General features: G+C 43.8%; 1 protein-coding gene across 5 annotated transcripts in view; it reads left to right on the top strand.

Moving 5' to 3' along the window:
• Positions 1–21,171, top strand: part of PDZD2 (PDZ domain containing 2) — a 237,416-nt gene that overhangs the window by 119,676 nt on the left and 96,569 nt on the right. Inside the window, exon 1 of one of the 5 annotated variants that reach the window (XM_080973360.1) lies at positions 14,077–14,298. The exons of the other annotated variants lie outside the window; for them this stretch is intronic. Coding sequence (XP_080829486.1) covers positions 14,222–14,298 — 77 coding nt within the window. The 5' untranslated portion in view covers positions 14,077–14,221. Of the gene's footprint in view, positions 1–14,076; positions 14,299–21,171 lie in introns of those variants that run through there. 5 annotated transcript variants of the gene reach the window in all.

Genomic DNA, 21,171 nt, shown 5'->3' with positions numbered 1-21,171 from the left:
TCCCAGAACTAGGCTGTCCTAAATCATTCATCTCTCTTGCTATTCTGATCATGGAATAACCCTCCTTACATACCTGCCTTTACTTCTAGTTTGTTCCCAGGTGGAGCAGACGGTGGTGATGTATTTCTTACCTGCTCTTCAGCAGGAAGTCTCAAAACACAATCCAATTAAAACGAACAACACTGACTTCACCCATAACCCCCGAAAACAAGAATTTCATACAACACATTACAGGGAGGGCACCACAATCAGTTCTTCAGTTTCCTAAAGCCAGGAGCAAGAGGTGTGTCTTCAGTAGCTGAAAGGACCTGTCCCAGATGCACCTCTCTGGGGAGGAAACGCCACATTCCTTGGGCCATCACTGAGAAGACTCTGTCCCAAGCCACCGCCCCCTGAATCTCTGAGAGGGGTGGAACTGTACTCCATTGATCTTAATTCCCAAGCCGTTCTATAGAAAGGGAAACTCCATTTCAGATATTTGGGGTCCAAGTCATTTCGGGCTTCAAACACTAATGTGAAAACCTTGAGTTGGGCTCCGAAGCTAAACAGATGTTATTTGTGCTCAACAATGACTTGGCTGCTGCAGTCTGCATCTGTTAAAGTTTCTAAGCCAGCGGTTCTCAATCTGTGGGTCCCCAGATGTTGTTGGACTACAACTCCCATCATCCCTGAGCTCTGGCCTTGCTAGCTAGGGGTGATGGGAGTTGTAGTTCAACAACATCTGGGGACCCACAGGTTGAGAAAGGCTGTTCTAAGCAGTTTTCAAGGAAAGTCCCAGGTAGAGCACATTGCAGCAGTCTAGAGGTTACCAGAGCATGAGTACAATGGCTAAGTCATCTCCATAGCTGTCAACGTTTCCCTTTTTTAAAGATAAATTCCCTTATTCTGAATAGGAAAAAGTTGACAGCTATGGTCATCTCTGTCCCAATAAGGCTGCAGTTTGTAAACCAGACTAAACTGGAAATAGACCTACCTGAGCTAGTGGCAATGTTGGATGCAGGTATAACCCAAAGCTATGCAACTGTTCCTTCCAGGGGACTGCAACCCGGTCCAGAGCAGGGTGCCTCCCCACCTTTCAGATCTGAGAATGTGAAATGCTTAACACCTCTGCTTTGTCTGGATTGCATTTCAATATGTTGGCCCACATCCACTCCTTCGCTCTAGGCACGGATCTAGCACCTCAACCATTTCTCATTCACATGGTTCAGAGAGAGGAAGCTGGGTGCCACCCACATGCTGGTGACATCTCATTCCAGATCTCCTGATGACATCTTCCAACAGCTTGTTAAATAGCTTGGCAGACAAGATGGGTAAACGGTGCAGGGTAATTTGTAGGACCATAAGAAGCTACCTTATACTGTGTCAAATCATTGGTGTATCTAGCTCAGCCCGGTCTACACTGCCTGGCAATGCCTCCCGAGGGTTGACTCAGTTTCCCTCTGGGACCTCCCTGGAGATGCCAGGGCTCGAACGTAGGACGTTTTGCATGCAAAGCATCACAGAGCCACATCTTTTTTAGCTGCTCATTGCTGTTCTTGTGACATGACCCCGATGGTCACATCCAAACCATACATATAAAGAATGTTCCAAACACATGATTCCCCAAGAATCCTAAGAACTCTAGTTTGTTAAGGGTGATGGGACTTGTAGCTCTGTTGATAAACTACAGGGATTCTTCAGTGGAAGCTGTGTTCTTTAAATGTATGGTGTGGATGTGACAATTGTAATGTTGTTGTTGTTGTTGTTGTTGTTATTTATTATGCCTCCCTATACCCATAGGTCTCAGGGAGGTTCAAAGTTACAATATTCGAAGTAGAAAATACATAATAAAAACAATCAAGCCACAAAACACATAATAAAAAACACAATAACAATAATTGAAACAATTAGCAATCCTAATGTATGCACACTAATAAACAATACAGTTCCCAACAAAAGCCCCTAAACCATACTCCGCCCACAAATACAAAAATACAAATTAACATATAGCATTTAACAACAATTTAAAACAAAAAAACCCTCCAAATAAAACACCACCCACCCAAGTTTAAACCCTATTGAAACAACAATGGATTGAATGTTTCTGTCTTGGATTAGGAGTGTGCAGATGACTTCGTTTTCTGTGTCTTTCGTCCAGTTTTTGGCTTATCCCGTGCTTTCGAGGTATGGGTCTCGGCAGTTTTGCCCTTGCCCCACAGCTTTCCCCCAGAAAACCCACTCTTAGTGATAAACCAGAGCAGTCGTCCATCTGGAGAAAACTCATTGACGTTTGCTCTGATTCAACGGTAAAGATCGGGTTTCCTCAGGGGAAGGGCAGCAGGACAAGGGCAAGTCTGGATGACAACCTAAGGCAGCTTCCTGTGCAGGATAGTTCCACGAACCTGTTTTTTCCCCAGGAGGGTTGTGGGAATTAAGTAATAAATGTTTGCACACCATCAAGTGTTCAGTGTACCCAGCTGGTTGCACAAACATTGCTAATAGACTTGCCCACCCTTTTACCCCGAGGGGAGAGTTATTAACCTTAAAAGGAGAGAAGTTCAGAAAAGCAGGATAAGAATGCATCTGCTTTAATGAAATACTATTGTCTGACTGGTTTCCTAGGCAAACCTAAGTGGCCAAGAGAGAGTATTTGTGGTTGCTTTGAAAGTTGTAATGTGAATACCTAGCTATTACAACTCGCATTTCGCTAAGCTCTTTGAGACTGCCTGCAGGCAGGCAGGCTGGCAGGCTAACGTTAGCTTCCTTTTTAACTATGTGAAGCATCCCATTCATGAGAATTAGAAAGCCAATTAGTACGGATCTGAGAAAGCATCATTCTTCCTGTTTCATTAAGATGGAGAGAAGATAAATGGGTTTTGGCAAAGGGCCTGTGGGGGCATTTCACACATTGCACAGCAACAAGTCCTAGTTTGGCTCTGAACGCACTTGCTGGATTAGGGGAGGTGACAGACCTCTCTCTGCCTGAGACCTTGAAGACTAGCTTCAATCTGAGTAGCACAGTTCACCTCGGAATGCCGTCAAGAACGCGAGAGCACAGCAGCCGTTTTAGGCACTGCGATCTCGTGTGATTTCACCCTGAAAAAGCGCTTTTTGGGTGGGGCACGATCTCAATCAAGTCACGTGATTCATGCAGGAGTGCGGCCCTGGAAGACGGCATCCCCGTTTTTCACCTCGACGTGTTAGATGAAAGTCCGCGGTTCAAATCCCCGTGATGGAGTGTGTTCCCGTTGCTTTGTTCCAGCTCCTACCAACCTAGCAGTTCAAAAGCACACCAGTGCAAATAGATAAATAGGTACTGCTGTGGCGGAAAGGTAAACGGCATTTCCGTGCACTCTGGTTTCCGTCACGGTGTCCCGTTGCACCAGAAGCGGTTTAGTCATGCTGGCCACATGACCTGGGAAGCTGTCTGTGGACAAATGCTGGCTCCCTCGGCCTGAAAGTGAGATGAACGCCGCAACCCCATAGTAGCCTTTGACTGCACTTAACCATCCAGGAGTCCTTTACCTTTTTAAAAATGTGCTTATGCATGGAAATTGCCAAATACCAATCACGTTCTCATTTACAATTGTAGATTTACGTGTTTCAGATATAGGATACAATGTAGGGATCAAAATGTCGCAGTGTGGAGTGCACCTATTTTTGCCCTTTTCTAGGATACTCCATTCCATTCCCGCCACCCACACAACAGTCAGCATTCTGTGGCCATTGAGCATGCCCAGGCAACTTGAATTCTTACCTTTTGGTATAATGGCTTTAAAAAAGGACTATTTCTTACTGAGACTTACATTCAATCAATATTGTATTGTATATAACCCTGCCATTAGAACATTTTTAAAATTTAAATTCAGTTAAGTGTAGATTCACTGAAATAGCTAAACATGGTTAGGTTAGGCCTATTAATTTCAATAGGACTATGCTGGGTAAAACTTAATTGGAAAAATTGTATGCTGCCTTTCTTTTTTATTTCAGAAGAAGCATTTAAGGTGCCTTACAGCATGGTTTCACAGAATCCTACTAGTAAACAATCAGTTAATGGAGAATCAATTAAAATATATTAGCGATATTACATTATTATCATGGAGAGCTGCAGCGATGATTTATCTATTACCTCAATGCATAGTGCAGTTCTATGCTCATTGCTCAACAGCAAGCTCCATTGCGTTAATTGGGACTTACTCCCAGGTAAGTGGGTACAGGATTGCAGCCCAAAAGACTTTCGATCAATTAAAAAAAGTGCCACTGATGAAACTGGCACCCAATGTTTTTATGTTAATTATTTTTAACATCAGCGACCTCATTATTTCGGTGTGCTAGTATTTATGTGAGCAGGAGAACAAAAAGATCTCTGTATCCATTTACTTTCTCGTTCGATCCCAGATATGCCAACCGTTGCTAATTGTTAAAACCCCTCAAGGAGAGCTCTGTTCAGCGCAGCTCAGTATGGCTGAAATAATTAAATTTCTCCTTAATTCAAAAAAAAAAAAAAAAAAAAAATCAGTGTCCATCTCCTTGTGTTGATCTCACAAATAGGCATCTGAACTTTTTTTTTTTAAACTGAGTAACATGAAAGGCATGTGGTCTCTAATAACTCTCTAGGTGTTCTGGCTTATGCTAAAAGGGTCTCCTGCCGTTGCAGCGTATGTAAAGTTGACAGGCGCTGTTCTTCCCCCCTGCCCAATTAAGGCAGTTAATTAAATCTTTGGGTTTTATTTATTTATTTGTTTGTTTCTAGGCTGTGTTCCTTCATGACTGAAGTTTGGCTGGCTGGCTGGCTTTGTTTCCTCCCTTACCGCTTCCCAAAACCTCGTATTAAATTTGGCATTAAATCTGTACCTCTTGTCATTAAGTCCCCTGTCTTTTCAGGAGATTCAACTATTGTGCCGGCCTTTCCCCCCCTGCTGATACAGCTTTATTTAAATTCCACATGCCTTGGAATGATTCTCCCCCATATTGAATTGCTACACATTGCGTTTCTTGCTCTGGAGATTTCTTTGCATCTTTTATTAAAAATAAAATAAAAAACCACTTCTTCATTGATGGTTTTTAAAGTCAGAGCCCAGTTACCCTCCTGGTCAGTGCCAGATTTACGTATAAGCTAAACAAGCTATAGCTTAGGGCCCCACTCTCTTGGGGCCCTCCAAAAAATTTAAAGGAAAAAAGAACTGCATGTACATTTCCAAAATATAAGATAAAAAACAAAATAAAACCTACATACAGCAACAGTGTTTTGTTTTGTGTAGGCTCCTATGATGTAAGTAATGGGACCCCCCCCCCTGCTACCCTGCTCTCTAAAACATCACTGGTTTGCTCATTTCCATATCAATTACTTTGATAAAAGATGTATTTTGTTATGTGCAAATGGCTTTAGATACCTGTTAGGTCCATAAATTACCATGTAGCATATATTCAACACAAAAAAAAAGCGACAATTTGTTGTTGACAAAGGACAGCTGGACATATAAAGGGCCCCATTACCTTCAGTAGCTGAGGGCCTCATCGAACCTAAATCTTGCCCTGCTCCTAGTACCACCTCTTTGGGATAGTGGGGAGGGAGCTTCTCCTTATTTATTTATTTTTATCTACTTGGAAGATCCATACACTACTTTTCAACAGTACCCAAAGCAGTTTACCTGGTAAAATAGGTCAGGGAATGAAACGTTCTAAAACAGCTCAGTTCTAAAGTTTCCTGTGCAAGACTCACCTGCAATTTCTTGAAGCTTCACCAGGCAGATGGCGTCACTGGCTCTTGTACAGAAATCTTGGTGGAAGAGACTTTTGGAAGTACGGTATTCATTGAACAGTGAGGCAAAAAGTTGTCTCCTTTGCCACTGCTGTATCACAAGCAGGTGGATACCTTCTTGTCTTTGCACCTGCCAACACCACAACTTTCAGTATTTTCTTAACCTGTGGTGCACTCTGTTGCTTCCTCTGGCAGCCTAAGATAATGCACTGCTAACTTGTTCTATCTAGAAATTGCACTCAGTTGCCTGGTTCTCACGTAATGCTAAGCCAAACCATTGTTTAGCATGAATGGGGAAATGTGCAGGATCCCAGAATGAAAATCACAGCCTCTGTACTCCTCCTACAGACATACAGTCATACCTCGGGTTGAAGTAGCTTCGGGATGAATATTTTTGGGTTGCGCTCTGTGGCAACCCGGAAGTAACGGAGCACGTTACTTCCGGGTTTCGCTGCTTGCGCATGCGCAGACGCTCAAAATCATGTCATGTGCATGCGCGGAAGCGGCGAATCGTGACCCGCGCATGTGCGGACGCAGGTTGCATTCGCTTCACGATGCGAACGGGGCTCTGGAACGGATCCCGTTTGCATCCAGAGGTATCACTGTACTGCTACCGAGTGCTTTTTTTTCTTAAAAAAAAATATGTTTAGGGGCACTCTCATTTTCCTACTCATATTGAAATACTGCCCCTCAATGAAGCCAAACTTAGATTCACAAAATGTTTAGGGATATGCCTACCCCTGTGTCAGGGAACTGACATCGGAGCTAGAGGTGGAGGGAAGGCTCTCTAATGATGCTGGAGAAGGGCCCAGCAGGGAGAGAGGCAGCTCAGCAGATGGGGAAGCAATTCAGTGCAACACCAGGAATAAGGAGGGGCAGATGGGGGAATCGGCGAGAGGGCTCCCAGACTCTTCACCGGACACCAGCGGGGAGAGCACTGGTCCTCCGCTACCCACGCCCTCCCTGCGCAGAAGACTTCCACGCAGAGAAAGTAGGAGGAGACTGGGTGTCAAACAACTTTTATGTTGGAAAAGGTTTAATAAACGCCCACTGACGGATTCTGCTAGCGACTGAGGCAGCCACGAATTGAAGGGCTGTCCAGACAGAAAGGTTTAACAAGGCAACATAGCCAGGAGAGGCGGCAACTTACGCACGAGCAACCCCATACCATTATACCCTGCATACCCCCAGAAAAAAGCACCGCTGCCACCCAGAGCTTAGCCATTGTTTGGCTTAGCACTGTATCCCAACTCAACTTTATTGTTTGCCTGGCTTCAGACAAAAGGTTTTGGGTTTGCTGGTTATGGTTTGACTGGGGAGTGGGGCATAAACCATACATCTGGGTTTAGATATAACATCAAGTCAAAATATGGCTAAATCCTGAGTAGCACAGCAGCAGTGACACTTGGGGAGGAGTGTAGCGGCTGTGATTTTTGCTCATTTGCACTAAACCATGGTTTGGCTTAGTGTTATGTCCAAACGGGACCATTGTGTTTAAGCCAGGGATCTAGCAGTTTCTGGGAGCCGTATCTTCCCCTAACTCTGGGAGAAAGTTCTCTTTACGTGTAGCCACAAGGATAGACAATGTGGGAAGTGCATAAATTCAAGACCTCCTAGTGATCTCTCCCTAGGGAAACTCTAGGGGGGAGCAGAGGCTAGTGATGTTAATTCTAGTATCTAGGCTTTCTTAACAGCGGTTAGACAAATAATTAATAATAATAATTTTTTATTTATACCCCGCCCTTCCTGGTTCAGGAAACCGGGCTCAGGGCGGCTAACAACAAGTTTAAAACACTTAATTGATGCTATAAAAAATCAGCATAAAATACGGTATAAAGCGTAAATAACAATAAAAGAATCAAAGAATCAAATCAAAAATCAATTTAGGAGGGAAATCCATCCAATAAACATTAGATGATCACCAGGGCTAGCTGGCTAAATTAGTTCACTTGGACCAAGGCGGAGACCAGGGGAGAACCAGCTGTGGGATCCCAGAGCGGGCAATCTTCACAAAAAGGGGAGGGGGAGGGAAGGAAGGGGAACAAAAGATCAGGCCAGGTTCAAATTGAAATCCAGGCGGAATAGTTCTGTCTTACAGGCCCTGCGCAATGAAGTTAAATCCTGCAGGGCCCTGGTCTCATGGGACAGAGCATTCCACCAGGTCGGAGCCATCACTGAGAAGGCCCTGGTGGAAGTGGCCTAATGACACCATAGAATCAGTAAAAGAGCCTCTACCTTGCACTCAGAAGGACCCAAGTTCATTCTCTGACCATCTCCAAGTAGTGCAGGGAGAGGCTCTTACAAGAAATCCTGCCAGTCAGTGTAGACGGCATTAGGCCAGATGAACCAGGACCCTCACTCCATAAGCCACGTTCCTGCATTCCTAATACAGTATGTGATTTGTAAAACCTAACATTTCAGGGCTCTGCCTTCTGCACAAGATGTCCTGACTCAACCCATGCCCAGCCTGCACAGGAGAGCCCTGGTGTGACACTGCTGCACTTTTCATGCTAGAATTCAGCTCCAAATCGCGCTTGTTTCAGCAGTTCCTTGTTGTTTGGCAAGGAGGCCTGTTTTGTTCCCGAGGTCACTACCAGTTCAGCAGGCTCACATGCTGGTTGGGACGGACGGAAATCACACGCAGCTCATTGTTAGAGAAGGTTGTGGGAAATGAAGCTAAACAAGACAACAAGGGCCCCGTGCAGCTGTCAAAACCGGCCGATATTTGAGAGCTATAGCAGGCTGAGAAATCTGTAGGTAAAGGAAGGAGAGCGAGCCTATAGGTAAAACTCACTGAACCACTAAAGTGCTATATATAATGAACATCAGTTCCTTATTTATGGCAAAGAATTTAGCTTCTTTTTCTGCAGATTAGAAAATGAAGATTGCTTGGGTGTCTTCAGATATTTAGGCCAGGCGTGGCAACTGGTGGCCAGATCTGGCCCCAAGAGCAGTTTTATCTGGCCCCTGGTGGCCCTACCCAATTTTAACCAAGGTGTAGTAGTTGCTCACAGTTTTCACTCGCAAGTTTAAATGAAAGTTTTCAGGTTGTTGGAGACCATCAGCGCTTGAATGCTACAGTCTTTGGCTCAGTGAGCATAGATCAGAGGTAGTCAAGGTGGTTCCCCGCAACCGTTGTTAGACTGCAGCTACTATCTTCCCTGGCCATTGGCCATGTTGGCAGGGGCTGATGGGAGTTGGAGTCCAACAACACCTGGAAGTGCATTGCATTCACTACCCCTATGCTGAATTGTATATACTCAGAAAGAACTTTGGAGATACATTTCTGATCCCTCCTGGAGGACAGCGAGTTCCCTGCCCCAAACCTCTGGGCTCTTGGTCCTTCTGATCTAGTTCATCAACCAGCCTGTATTTTGCAGGGATGTCTGGTTTTGGCTCACTGAGAAAAAAAGCCACCTTTTCTGTCTTTATGTTTTGATTATTTTTATTATTTATTTTGTGCTCTGATTATTTTTTATTATGTGTTTTGTGCTTTTTATACTGTAACTTTGTGTTGTGAACCACCCTGAGACCTATGGGTATAGGGCGGTATACAATGTTAATTATTATTATCATTTTATTTTAGGGACATATTCGTGAAAGTAGTCTATTGATTCACACACTGAGTAATTGATTTATTCAATTCTTTGCCACAAGTTTGGGTAGATTTTACAGGTGGGGCTGGGGGAAGGATTAGGTAGATATCTGTAGAACAAGTCTAGTTGCAATTGCTGTAATTCCATAGGTCTAACATTAGAGGCAAATTCAACCTCCATATTCAGGGACAATTTAGAGTTGAACTAGTCGGTGCTGCAACAAAATGTTGCATCGTTCCTTGTTCAGGGTCCTAGTTGCTCTATTTCATTCCTCTCTCCTCTGTTTTTCCATCTGCCTTGCTCCAACAATCAGTCTTCATCTTGTGGCCACTGAGCATGCTTAGCCCCACCTGTGCTGCTCCCATAAATATTTTTTCTGTACTCCTGCAAACAGGGGGAATCTCCTAAGTCTACTGTGTGCATGGCTTGTGCAAAATAAGCAATGGCAGTCCCAAACAGAACATCAGAAAGAGAGGGAATGAGGCCAGTGCGAGGGACAAACAGTGATGTGGAGCATCTTTTCTGCCCGACTTTGTAGCTTGGCCACAGAAACCAGATAAACCTTTGGTCTGGTGTAAGTCCAGCAAAGACTTCTCTAGGCAAGATGTGTCCTTTTTGACCTGATTGTGGTATCTTGTTTACAGACAGAACTATCTTGTTTACAGACAGAACTAGCCCGCAGTCAGGAAAGATGTTTCCCCTTACGTCAAGGCAAGGCAGAACCTAGAAAACATGGATATATTGGGAAAGAACGCATGGGGAACAGGAAAAGCGGGGTCACATGCGAGTTAAGCACAAAAATATGAGAAGCTTGTGCAGCTAGTGACTGGCCAAGGAGATCAACCAAATTCTGTGACTTTGTGAACCTATAGCTCATATTAAATTTAAATAATGATAAGAATTGGTAATAAACTGTCAATAAATCACTTCATCCCAAAACTTTCTGTCTTTTTTCTCAATATCTGAAGAAATTTGTCAAGTTGGCCATAGTTGTAAAATCCCACATTTTGTCCATCTCTTCTTTAATTTTGGGTGCTATTTGTATACAGTGGTACCTTGGTTCTCGACCGGCTTAGTTGTCGAACAAATTGGCTCCCAAACACCGCAGACCCAGAAGCAAGTGTTCCGGTTTGCAAACGTTTTTTGGAAGCCGAACGTCCGACGCGACTGCCGCTTGAGTGCAGGAAGCTCCTGCAACCAATCGGAAGCAGCACTTTGGTTTTTGAATGATTTCCGGAGTTGAACGGACTCCCAGAATGGACTAAGATTGAGAACCAAGGTACCACTGTATACAGTTATGGCTGCACAAAGCGTATATGAAAGAAGTTCTTTATTTTCTGGCCTGGCTGATTTGCTGCAACTCATAAAAAGAATACAGTGGTACCTCGGGTTAAGTACTTAATTCGTTCCGGTGGTCTGTTCTTAACCTGAAACTGTTCTTAACCTGAAGCACCACTTTAGCTAATGGGGCCTCCTGCTGCCGCCGCACCACCAGAGCACGATTTCTGTTCTCATCCTGAAACAAAGTTCTTAACCCGAGGTACTTATTTCTGGGTTAGCGGAGTCTGTAACCTGAAGCGTATGTAACCTGAGGTACCACTGTACTGTGTGAAATGGGGCTTCATAACCTAAAATATTTGCCACTTGATTCTGGATTACTGTTTGAAGAAGCAGAAGTCACACAAACAAGTCTAACCTGCATTTCATCTTTAAAATAAAATACAAAAAAACTACACCACCAAGTATTTTCTAATTCATAACAGAGTTCAAGGCTGATGTGAAAACAAAACATGAATAAGGATGAAGGCATTTAATTTGCTTCTGTGTGCATGCGGGTGTGTGGTTGTGTGTGCTGATCGCTGCGGACAGATGTGTTCAGCTAGCTATTCATTCACAGGAGTTGCTATCTGTGCAACTTTCATTACCGGAACAAGTCAACCCTCTTAGTTTTCAGAAGGTTCGTGTGAGTGAATGGCAGATGCAAACAAGGCAGAAGCTTCACTAATTTGATTAGAAGGTTTGCAAGGATAGCATGAAAAATATTTCCTGTTTACATACAATCGTGCAAGTTGATGCAGGTGGAGGTTTTCAGCTGCAAAAATATTCGCTTAATCAAGAGCCTTCTAGCGAGTGATGAATGTAGATTTAATGTTTTACTGGCATCGGCTCAGTGCTTTTCCAGTGCTCGGTATCTGTCTGGAAATTTTTGCTGCTGCTTTTGAGCCATACTACGTTGTGAAAAAGAGATAAAAGCTGCTCCTCTTCAGCTGGTTGACTTCTAGCTTACCACGTAGTCAGTGGCAGCTGATTTGAAATTCACAGCTGGAAGATCTAGTAGTAACTTGATGTTATTTCCCTTGGGAAACTTGAAAAAGACTGTTGAGATCAAGGGGTCAATCCCAGCACATTCCTGGTCCCAGGATTAACTTGAACATGGTCCCCATTCAAAGTGTCAGTGCCAAAGTTGCAGGGGCCAGAGTAACTCTTTCCTACTAAACCATCATGGCCAATTTTCATGCCAGGAATGGATGGAACCAAGTGCAGATGCCCCATGTGGTGAACAACTGAGCTGCAGGTGGCAACTTCTCAGGGAAGTACCTTCAGGTCTTGGGCCGATCCAGGCTGGGCTGTTGATCCTTCTGGATATGAAGAAGTAGCAGGGACTTCCTGTTCCAGCCAAGCCTTGCTCAAGCAACACCATCTTCCTGAGATTTGCTGTGTTTCTATCAGTGCTTGGAACGAACTACATCAGTTTAACCAAGTCTGCTGAATTAGTTGACACAACTCTGAGCTACACGTGAAAGTATTTCCCATAATTGCTGGGAATTGAGTTCATTTCGGGATAGATTTTTCTAGTTCATATTCAAGTTCGTTCTGTTAGATGTGTTTCTTACTTTTTATACTATTTGGGCTTAAAGATAATGATTGTTGGGAGAAATAGATTCTGATGTGTTCTTAGTTTTCTTAAGTATTTTTTATACTTCAGCACAGCAGCTTGTAACATTCTGAATGCTGGAAAAAAAGTGGCCAAGGATCATTGGGATGAATTTGGATTGAACTGTGAACTGAAGGTTCACCAAACTAGTTCATTGTGTTAAGGAATGGATGTGAACTGGTATTAGTTCCTTTTTGGACCTGTCGAGCTTGAACTAGTTCCTTTTCAAAATGAACTTTCCATGTTTTCCTTCTCTAACTTCAGTTATTGTTTGCTGCTGACATGTTGCTTGCACGTCACTCGTTCTAACACAGAAGTGCAAGCTTCTGATCTCTGCTTGGAGCTGTGTTGAAGGAGCAGAGGGAGAGTGTCTAAGCCCTAAACACATTGAGGTTCATTCTCATCATGCTTAACTTAGGAGAGCATGTGGTATGGGGAAGCACCTTTTGCAGCAGCTGTGACGTGAAACACTGTGGAAGGAATAGCTTTTGATGCTCGAAAAGAGGGGCAAAGGAAGAAGAGAGGACATAGATATATATATATATATATTTACAGAGCTTAAAAGGAGGCTGCAGGTATTAGGACACTACTGTATTGTAAAATTCTAGTTCTTTTAAGCCTTGTCACTGAGGAGGTAAACTTGTGTCTGGCCTGTACCGTTGCTGACTGCTGGTGAAGTTAGCATGATTAAATACTCTTTCAAATTTTTTAAAATAACTTTTTTATTCCAAATTAAAACAAAACATATTATCCAGAAACATATCATCCTTATTCCCCCCCATTTTTCCTCCCTCCCCCCACAGAACCCTCCCACCCCCACTGGAACTTCCCTCAGTTCCAGTCTTTGATTTCTCTAAAAATGCTGTTTTCTGCATGTTACACAGTTGTATAGATCCTCAAACTAGTTAGCTGATTATTATCAATAAAAAGTTTGTGAATGTTTATTCAAAACCAGCCAAGGAGTCCAGTTCGCTTTGTTGCATCTTCAAATACTTTGTAAAGGGTTCCCATTCATCTTTAAAGCCACAGTTATCCTTGTCCCGTAGCTTGTATGTCAGTTTTGCCAGTTCTGCATAGTCCATCAATTTTTCTTGCCATGATTCTTTAGTTGGGGTTTCTTCAGTCTTCCATCCTTGTGCTATTAAAACTCTCGCGGCTGTTGTCGCATACATGAAGATGCTTTTCAGCTTTTTTGGCAGATCTATCCCTACAGTCCCTAATAAAAATGCTTCAGTTTTTTTTAACAAATGTTAAATGGAACATTCATATTTTAAAAAAAGTAAAAACTACCTGCATATAGAAAACCAGCATATCATGGAGGACACTAGGCTAAAACTCTTCTGTCTGACATTTTGATTACAATACAGACAGAGTCCACTTTCCTTCGACTAAGCCCAGCTGAACAAACTGGGACTTAGTTTTCCGTAAATGTGCACAGAACTGAGCTGCTCGCTTCCTATGTGAAGGGCCATTTTGCGTTGGTATGTGACATCCCACCAGCAAATCTGAAGCGGGGGGAGTGACATCAACTAATGTCTACATCTGGTGGTCTACAGGTGTTTGTTTTATCTCCCTTTCCCAATACTTCTCGACAACGTTTGCATTTCCCTCCCTTTATTTGACATCTGCTGTGCTCATGCCAAAAAATAGTTGGAAACAAATGCCTCATCTTGCAGTCCAGCCAGAGCAATAGATAACTCTCCTACGAGCGCCATTTAGCTGGAAGCATTCTTAAATGAGAAATGCTCGGCGTGAATTGGGCGGGGCAAGCTGGTGCCAAAGGAGGAGGAGGAGGAGGCGAGGGTGGAGGACGAAGAGGCGAAATCAGATGTGGGGCGCACTTGGAGCATGGAGCATCAACAGGAAGTCTGGGGCAGGACCCTGGCGTGCTTCACATTCCTCCTCGCAGCAAGTAAACTTGTAAAATGGCAGGTGGAATAATGAGGATAAATGAAGACGGGTTCTTTCCTCTCTAACGCAGCTGGGTTTCAGGCCGTGCTGGTTGACAGAGCAGGATTTTCCAGCAGGTAAGGAGAAGTCAGGATATGCAAACCTTGCTGAGTTTCAGATTTGTTGCAACTTGTAAATAGTTCCTGTAAACTTACCGGGCTATCAGAATCTCCCTGTTTCTTTCCCTTTGCCTGCCAGCTTCATTTACCAAAAGTTTGGCATTGTATTCTATGCATTAAGAAGATATTGATTCCTCTGTTAGCAAAGTCTGCAACATGGTTGACTTGTTACCCACTAAACTTTGTGTGTGTGTGTGTGTGTGAGAGAGAGAGAGAGAGAGAGAGGAGTTGCTTCTTCTGTTCTTAGCCTTTATTCATATTTGAAAATACCATTTTTCGTCTCTTCATTTCTCATCATTGCATTTTTCTGGGTGGCTACAGCTGAAATCTGGAAACATAGTTACACAACTACAATATGTAACAGCATTAATCTGTCTTTTAAATGCGGTGGACAAACTGGCAACCATCCAGTGCTTTAAGCATCAGCCCAGCACAGGGATAGTTGGGGGGTTTTTTTTAATACTGGAAATCAGTTGATTTCACTGACTATGACAAGAACTTACTGTTCAGCGTTGAAGCAGTGGAACTTGGAAGTAAGGAAATAAATATCTTAAGAGAAATATTCTGCAATTGAACAAAGCTGCGCTCAATGTCCAGCAGTATCCTTGGTTGTGAAAATAAGGTCTGGGAGTGAATTGTTTGGTTCCTAACTGGTGTTCGCGATTGCATATATCTCTGTTTGCTAAAACAGTGTTGGACTATAACTCCCATTATCCCTGACCACTGAGTATGTTGCTTAGACCCACAACATCTGGGCACGCAGAGTTGAAAAGTACCATGTTGTGCTTCTGAACAGCAGTGTATTCATCTATCACTGCAACTGAAGTAGAATAGCTTTACTAAACTTGGTCCCTTCCATGCAAAGCTGCACTTAGAATAAATATATTCCAGAACTGCACTTCTTTTTTTTTAAAAAAAGTCTTAATAATTAGGCATCATAGTCCAGACATCATAAATCTATTGGCATATGTGGCAGACTGAGCATGCAACCCCAAGTCTACTAAGCTGTAGTGCAAACAGTGGTGCAGTCCAGAAGAGGTGGACAAGGACTGCAGGCTTGTTTCTGTCCCTTGCCTCGTACCCTTGGCGTATAACCTAAAAATATCCACAATTTCATAGGCTCCTGAGCTTCCCCCCTTTTTTGCACAGATAATACAGTCTTAGATGCATTGACAATAGTCTCCAGGAAATAAATAAGATTCTCTTTTTGAAGGCTGCAGTATTAGGTACACGTGTTAGGGTGCAAGTCCCACTGAAGTCGATGGGGTTTAGTTGTCAGTAAACCAGGCTGCGTATCTCTTCTTCAGACATAATGAACGAGGCTGACCTCAAAACAATGCAAGCCCTGCCAAGGAACAGAGCAGTTTTGGGAAGAGAAAAAAATGCAGCAAACAGCTGTTCTTGCCTTTGTCTGGTTGAATTGTTAAACTTACCGCAGTGAAGTCCCAGGAACTCCAAGGTTTTAGCAACTTTTTACATACTTTCGAAAGTGCAGCAGTTTTTAAAGCAGGAAGGGAGTTCAATTTTGAGCTTTAAAACCCAAAACTTAAAATGTTTAAAATCCAACATCCTCAGGTGCATGGGCTGCTCTTCAGATCTTATTGGGATTCCCAGTCTTGCCAGGATCTTGTCAGGATTCCTGATTACAGGGAGGGTTTCCTAATACATTCAATCAAACATGCTTAAAGAACTTTTCAGACCTATTCAGTAATCACAGGAAGATCTGAAAAGCAGCCCATATACCTGGAGCTGTTGTGTTCTGGTGTGTTGTGTCCCCCTCCCCAGTTTTACAGCTTACAGGTTCAGACGAATGCCAGAATGCTGCTTATGTTTTGTTTTAACCATGGTTTGCTTTAGTGTATGTGCATTGCTAAACTATGGATAAGGCAAAGGAGGGAAGGGTGTAAGAGTAGGACCAAGCTTGTGTTCCCAAGGTTGGCTACGAATTTTGCAAACTGTGGTTTGAGGGAGCCAGCAAGATATCTGCACTGGGTGACTGAGTTTTGGCTTTGATCTGGCCTAGGATTGCGGGTGGCTTTTGGCTTTCTTAAGCTATATGTGGGAGTAGGGTTTTCATTGCAGAACGGTGTCTCTCTCAAGTACTTCTGATCACATTGGCATCCTTTGAATATTCAGTGTTGTCGAATGCTTGAAAGGGCTGGTTAAAGGTTTGGTTATATGGTGGAGCATAAGTCTGTGGGTTATAAGAATGGGAGAATTTGTATGGAGAGTATCATCTAGTACGCTTCCTGTCCAGCTTCTGTGTCACAAGTGCTTTCATTTTATCCCTAGACTCTGTTAGGATGTCTTTCAGGGTCTCTTCTCTGAATAATTGGCTTCCAACAAAAGGCACAGTAGCTAGGTTTATATTTAACTGGGAGCCCACCTCCCAATGTCTTAACCACAAGGTATGGCACGCCACCATCTGGGCAGCCATTGTGCACCTCCAAAATTTGGTGGAATCTAGGGTAGTGCCTGCCACAAATGCAGAAGCCCTGGAAATCTTTTTAAAGGTCTGTCTGCTTCTAGGATGATCGCCTTGTGGGTTGTTAAACATGCCATCAGCCCAGATTATGGAAGCCCTTGCAAAAATTGTGCACACTGCTCTTAAGGAAATGGCAATGGCCTCGTGTGGTCTTCTTAATGCATAATTGATAACGCCTGTCAGCTGAGTCTTTAAATTAAGAATCTGCTTTTTGAAACCAATAAGGACAGTGGTTTATCCATGGGATGGAATTTTAAGGATGCCATGAATTCTGTGTCCAGGGAATAGTATTTATGTCCCGGTATAGGACATTTTATAAAAAGGAAGTGGGTACCAGCATCTTCAACAAGGTGGAATGGGCATCCCTTCCCTTCTCACCATACGATTCAAATGACCATCAAATGCCACTGTGATCCAGAGCCCCACAGAGCTTTTATGTAATCAGGCCATCACATTCATTTATGTGTGTGGGAGCATAGCCGCATACAGGCCTACATGAATGGCTCTGCTGCCTCCATTGCAATGAATGGGACCAATTCTGGCTGGTGAAGGATGTGTCTGTGTTTAGCCTTGTAAGAAATCAGTGCCTGTATAAAGAGGCCACAGTCTTTAGCATACCTTTGAACCGCATGTTCTAAATATTCAATAGGCAACACCTTGTCTGGTGCCATGGGTCTGAATCCTTAATCTCTGGGGAATCAGGCGCTGGCTCCCTGTTGTTTGAGGCATCCTAGCTGGGAATGGCGTTTGCTTTGGTGCAGAATCTAATGCTCACTGTACATCCCTAGATAACTTCCTGGGTTTATTTTTGAATTACGTTTCTTATGTGCTAGTCCTCTGGGTGTGGGAAACCTTTGGCCCTCCAGATGTTGCTGAACTTCAACTCATATAAGTCCCAGCCAGCATGTCCAGTGGTTACGGATGATGGGAGTCGTAGTTCAGCAACATTCAGCCCAAAGGTTCCTCGCATCTGCTTAGGACACAGGAAAAATACAAAGGCGTGAAGGGCTACGGTAATGTCAAATAATATGCGTAAGCACTGTCAGAACACAGACTAAAATAGTAATCAGTGATTACCTTTTAAAAATCTTTAAAGATGTTAGGAGGTCCAGGTGAACAGAAACTTCTTTGGCCGGTACCAAAGATGCTACTGTGGGTACCAGGTAGGCTCTGAAGAGGGAGAGTGTTCAAGGGCATCTTGTCTCAGGAAGCGCTGCTTGGCCCTGCTGCCACTGCCGCCGCTACTACCTACCTGCTTCTCCTGCTGCCACCTGCTCTGCTGCTTCTTTGTGACCTGCCACATCTGTCACTGACAGAGAAGCGGCAGTGCCATTGGCACCAGTTTTGGGAAGATTGCACTGATTTGAGGTCAGCTCTCACCCAAAATGGACATGATCTTGCTCAAAATCAGTGCCACTGCTGGCAGCACTTCTCTGCCAGTGGTGGAGGCAGGTGGGGCATCTGTGGGCATGCTGCCTAGGGGGTTTCTGCCACCTGAAGCAGCAGTCTCCCCCTGCCTAATGGCTGGGCCGGCTCTGGGAACGTTCCACAGCTTGGGCTGGGGGGCCACCACTGAAAAGGCTCCCTCTCCATCTGCCACTCCCCATACTTTGGATGGAGAAGAAACTTGTGGAAGGGCCTCCTCTTGATTATCTTAGGACATGGGTAAGCACATATGGGAAGAGGCATCACTTTAGGTACTATGGTCCCAAGCCATGTAGGGCTTTATAGGTCAACAGCAGCATTTTGACCTCAATGTTCTCTCTGTTCTGATCAATTAATTGAAATGGCTTGGAGATCTCTTTGCTCCCATTCCAGATCCATCTATTATCTCAACTGTTTAATGTGCCTGTCCTGTTTTCCCTGTTTGGCCCTGTGCCCTATTGCCTTGATTAGCTGGATCGGACCTGTTTCCTAGGCTTTAATTCCTATCCTGCATTGCTGACTAGGCTCTGTAGAGCAATACCTGATATTGCAAGGACTGGTCCTCTGCACACCAACTCTTTTCTCACTTGGGTCCAATCTGCACATGTGCTTTAGCAACAAAACAGAAATGTGGGAGAGGGTCTCTGAGAATGGAAGGAGCATGCATTTACGTATTGATGAGAGACTACTGTCATTTCAGCAGAAGCCGTTTCCGCCTTGTGGGGCTCAGACTTGCTGAACAAACAGATTCTAAGATCTGATTCAGATGGTTGGCCATCTGGAATAGTGCATATACAATGGGGTGCATGCATGTTGTTACTGCACATACGATATGATATCTGGTTTGGGTCCATGCGCATACCAGTGTACTTATGCTCTGCCAAGTTCCCATGATTCTTCTGTTTTTGAGGCAGAAGAATCATAGGAACTGTATGAACGCACATGCCGAAGTACACACATGTGGTTCAACGCACATAATCCGGTGCAGCAAAGATCAAATATTATATTCAGATGCCCATCTATGAGAGCCTAGTTGGCAGAGAAATATGAACTTTGAAAGATGCTTCCAATGTAATTGATTATATGAAATGGAAAAACTCACAGAAGAGACTCCCTTTCTCATGCTTCTTGCTACTTTCTTGTGTCAAATCAAACACATGTGGCTATTTTCATCAGGAAGATATTGAAGGTTGTGCATTGCTACATTAGTGACTTGTGAAATCCCAGTCCTTTATTGCTGGTTATGAATAGCTAGGCTTTGTGGGAAGCCAAAATTAATCCTCAGCCATACTGGGTTATTTGTCATATCACTGTTCTGGCTTGTATGATGATATAGGCATTTCCTCTTTCTTTTTCTAACCGAAGAATATATTGACTTGAGGCTCCTAAATTTTTGTATTGGAGAGTGCTGGGTAGGTAGAACTCAAGGTAATAATATAATAACATAAAAACCATCAAATTTCATACACAGGTAACAAGAATCATGAAATTTAAATCAAACAACGGACTATAAAACGCTACCAATGGAAAGAAAGAAATTCAGTCAAATGCTATTTTGGACAGGCATGTTTTAACTAATTGCGTAAAAGAGGATAGTGTCAGGGCCTCACAGAGTATTACACAGCATGGGAGCCACCACAGAAAAGGCCTTCCTCCGAGTAGTCACTTCTCAAGCAACTATGGCATCCATAACGAGGCCTCAGATGTTGAGCAGAGCATGCATGGAGGAAAATACAATCTGAAAAAGAAAAGGGATGCCAATGAACTTATGTTATGCCGGGCTGTCTACTCCACAGGCCAAATTAGCCATGGGTAAAATGGAAGGACACAGGTGGCGCTGTGGGTTAAACCACAGAGCCTAGGACTTGCCAATCAGAAGGTCGGCGGTTCGAATCCCCACGACGGGGTGAGCTCCCATTGCTCGGTCCCTGCTCCTGCCAACCTAGCAGTTCAAAAGTACGTCAAAGTGCAAGTAGATAAATAGGTACTGTTCCGGCGGGAAGGTAAACAGCGTTTCCATGTGCTGCTCTGGTTTGTCAGAAGTGGCTTAGTCATGCTGGCCACATGACCCGGAAGCTGTACGCTGGCTCCCTCGGCCAATAAAACGAGATGAGCGCCACAACCCCAGAGTTGGTCACGACTGGACCTAATGGTCAGGGGTCCCTTTACCTTTACCTAAAATGGAGGCAACTGCTAAACCCATCTCCCCAGTTCTTATTATTAAATGAGTTTCAATTTCTTCTCTGCCAACCCAGTTTTGGGATTGAAAGCAGTGCTTTCAGGTTGAGGACAAAATATTTCCTGGGGGAAAATGCTGTGCATTTGTGAATGCCCACTTTTGTCTTTTTCAAAATGGCTCACTGCTGTTGTATCCCCTACCCTTATCTTCCTGCTGCTGTTTCAGTAACACCACCCTTCTGTTTGGGGGTTTTCTCTCCAGCCAGTTGGGGATCACATAATGTGATGGCATCACTGAGGGCCAACAAAACCTACTCTGGGCAATGGGAAAAGGTGACTACAGTGGTACCTCGGGTTAAGTACTTGTTCTGGAGGTCTGTTCTTAACCTGAAACTGTTCTTAACCTGAAGCACCACTTTAGCTAATGGGGCATCCCACTGCCGCCGCACTGCCGGAGCATGATTTCTGTTTTCATCCTGAAGCAAAGTTCTTAACCCGAGGTACTATTTCTGGGTTAGCGGAGTCTGTAACCTGAAGCGTATGTAACCCGAGGTACCACTATATTTGTCTGCTGAGGCTGATGAAGGTTTTCATGAAAATCTCTTTCCGTCCTTCCAATCTTAGCCCTTTCCTTTACCAAACATCTCCTTGCAGCGAAAGAAATTAAAAACAGCAACAGACATAACCACAAAATGCACTTCAGTATGCTTTAGTGCTCTCAAATCAATTCTAATGCACTTCAA

Source organism: Podarcis pityusensis (genome assembly GCF_964106645.2).
Source record: "Podarcis pityusensis genome assembly, chromosome: 11".
NCBI classification, from domain to species: domain Eukaryota; kingdom Metazoa; phylum Chordata; class Lepidosauria; order Squamata; family Lacertidae; genus Podarcis; species Podarcis pityusensis.
Note: the sequence above shows the minus strand (reverse complement) of the source record. Positions and strands in the feature narration are given on the sequence as shown.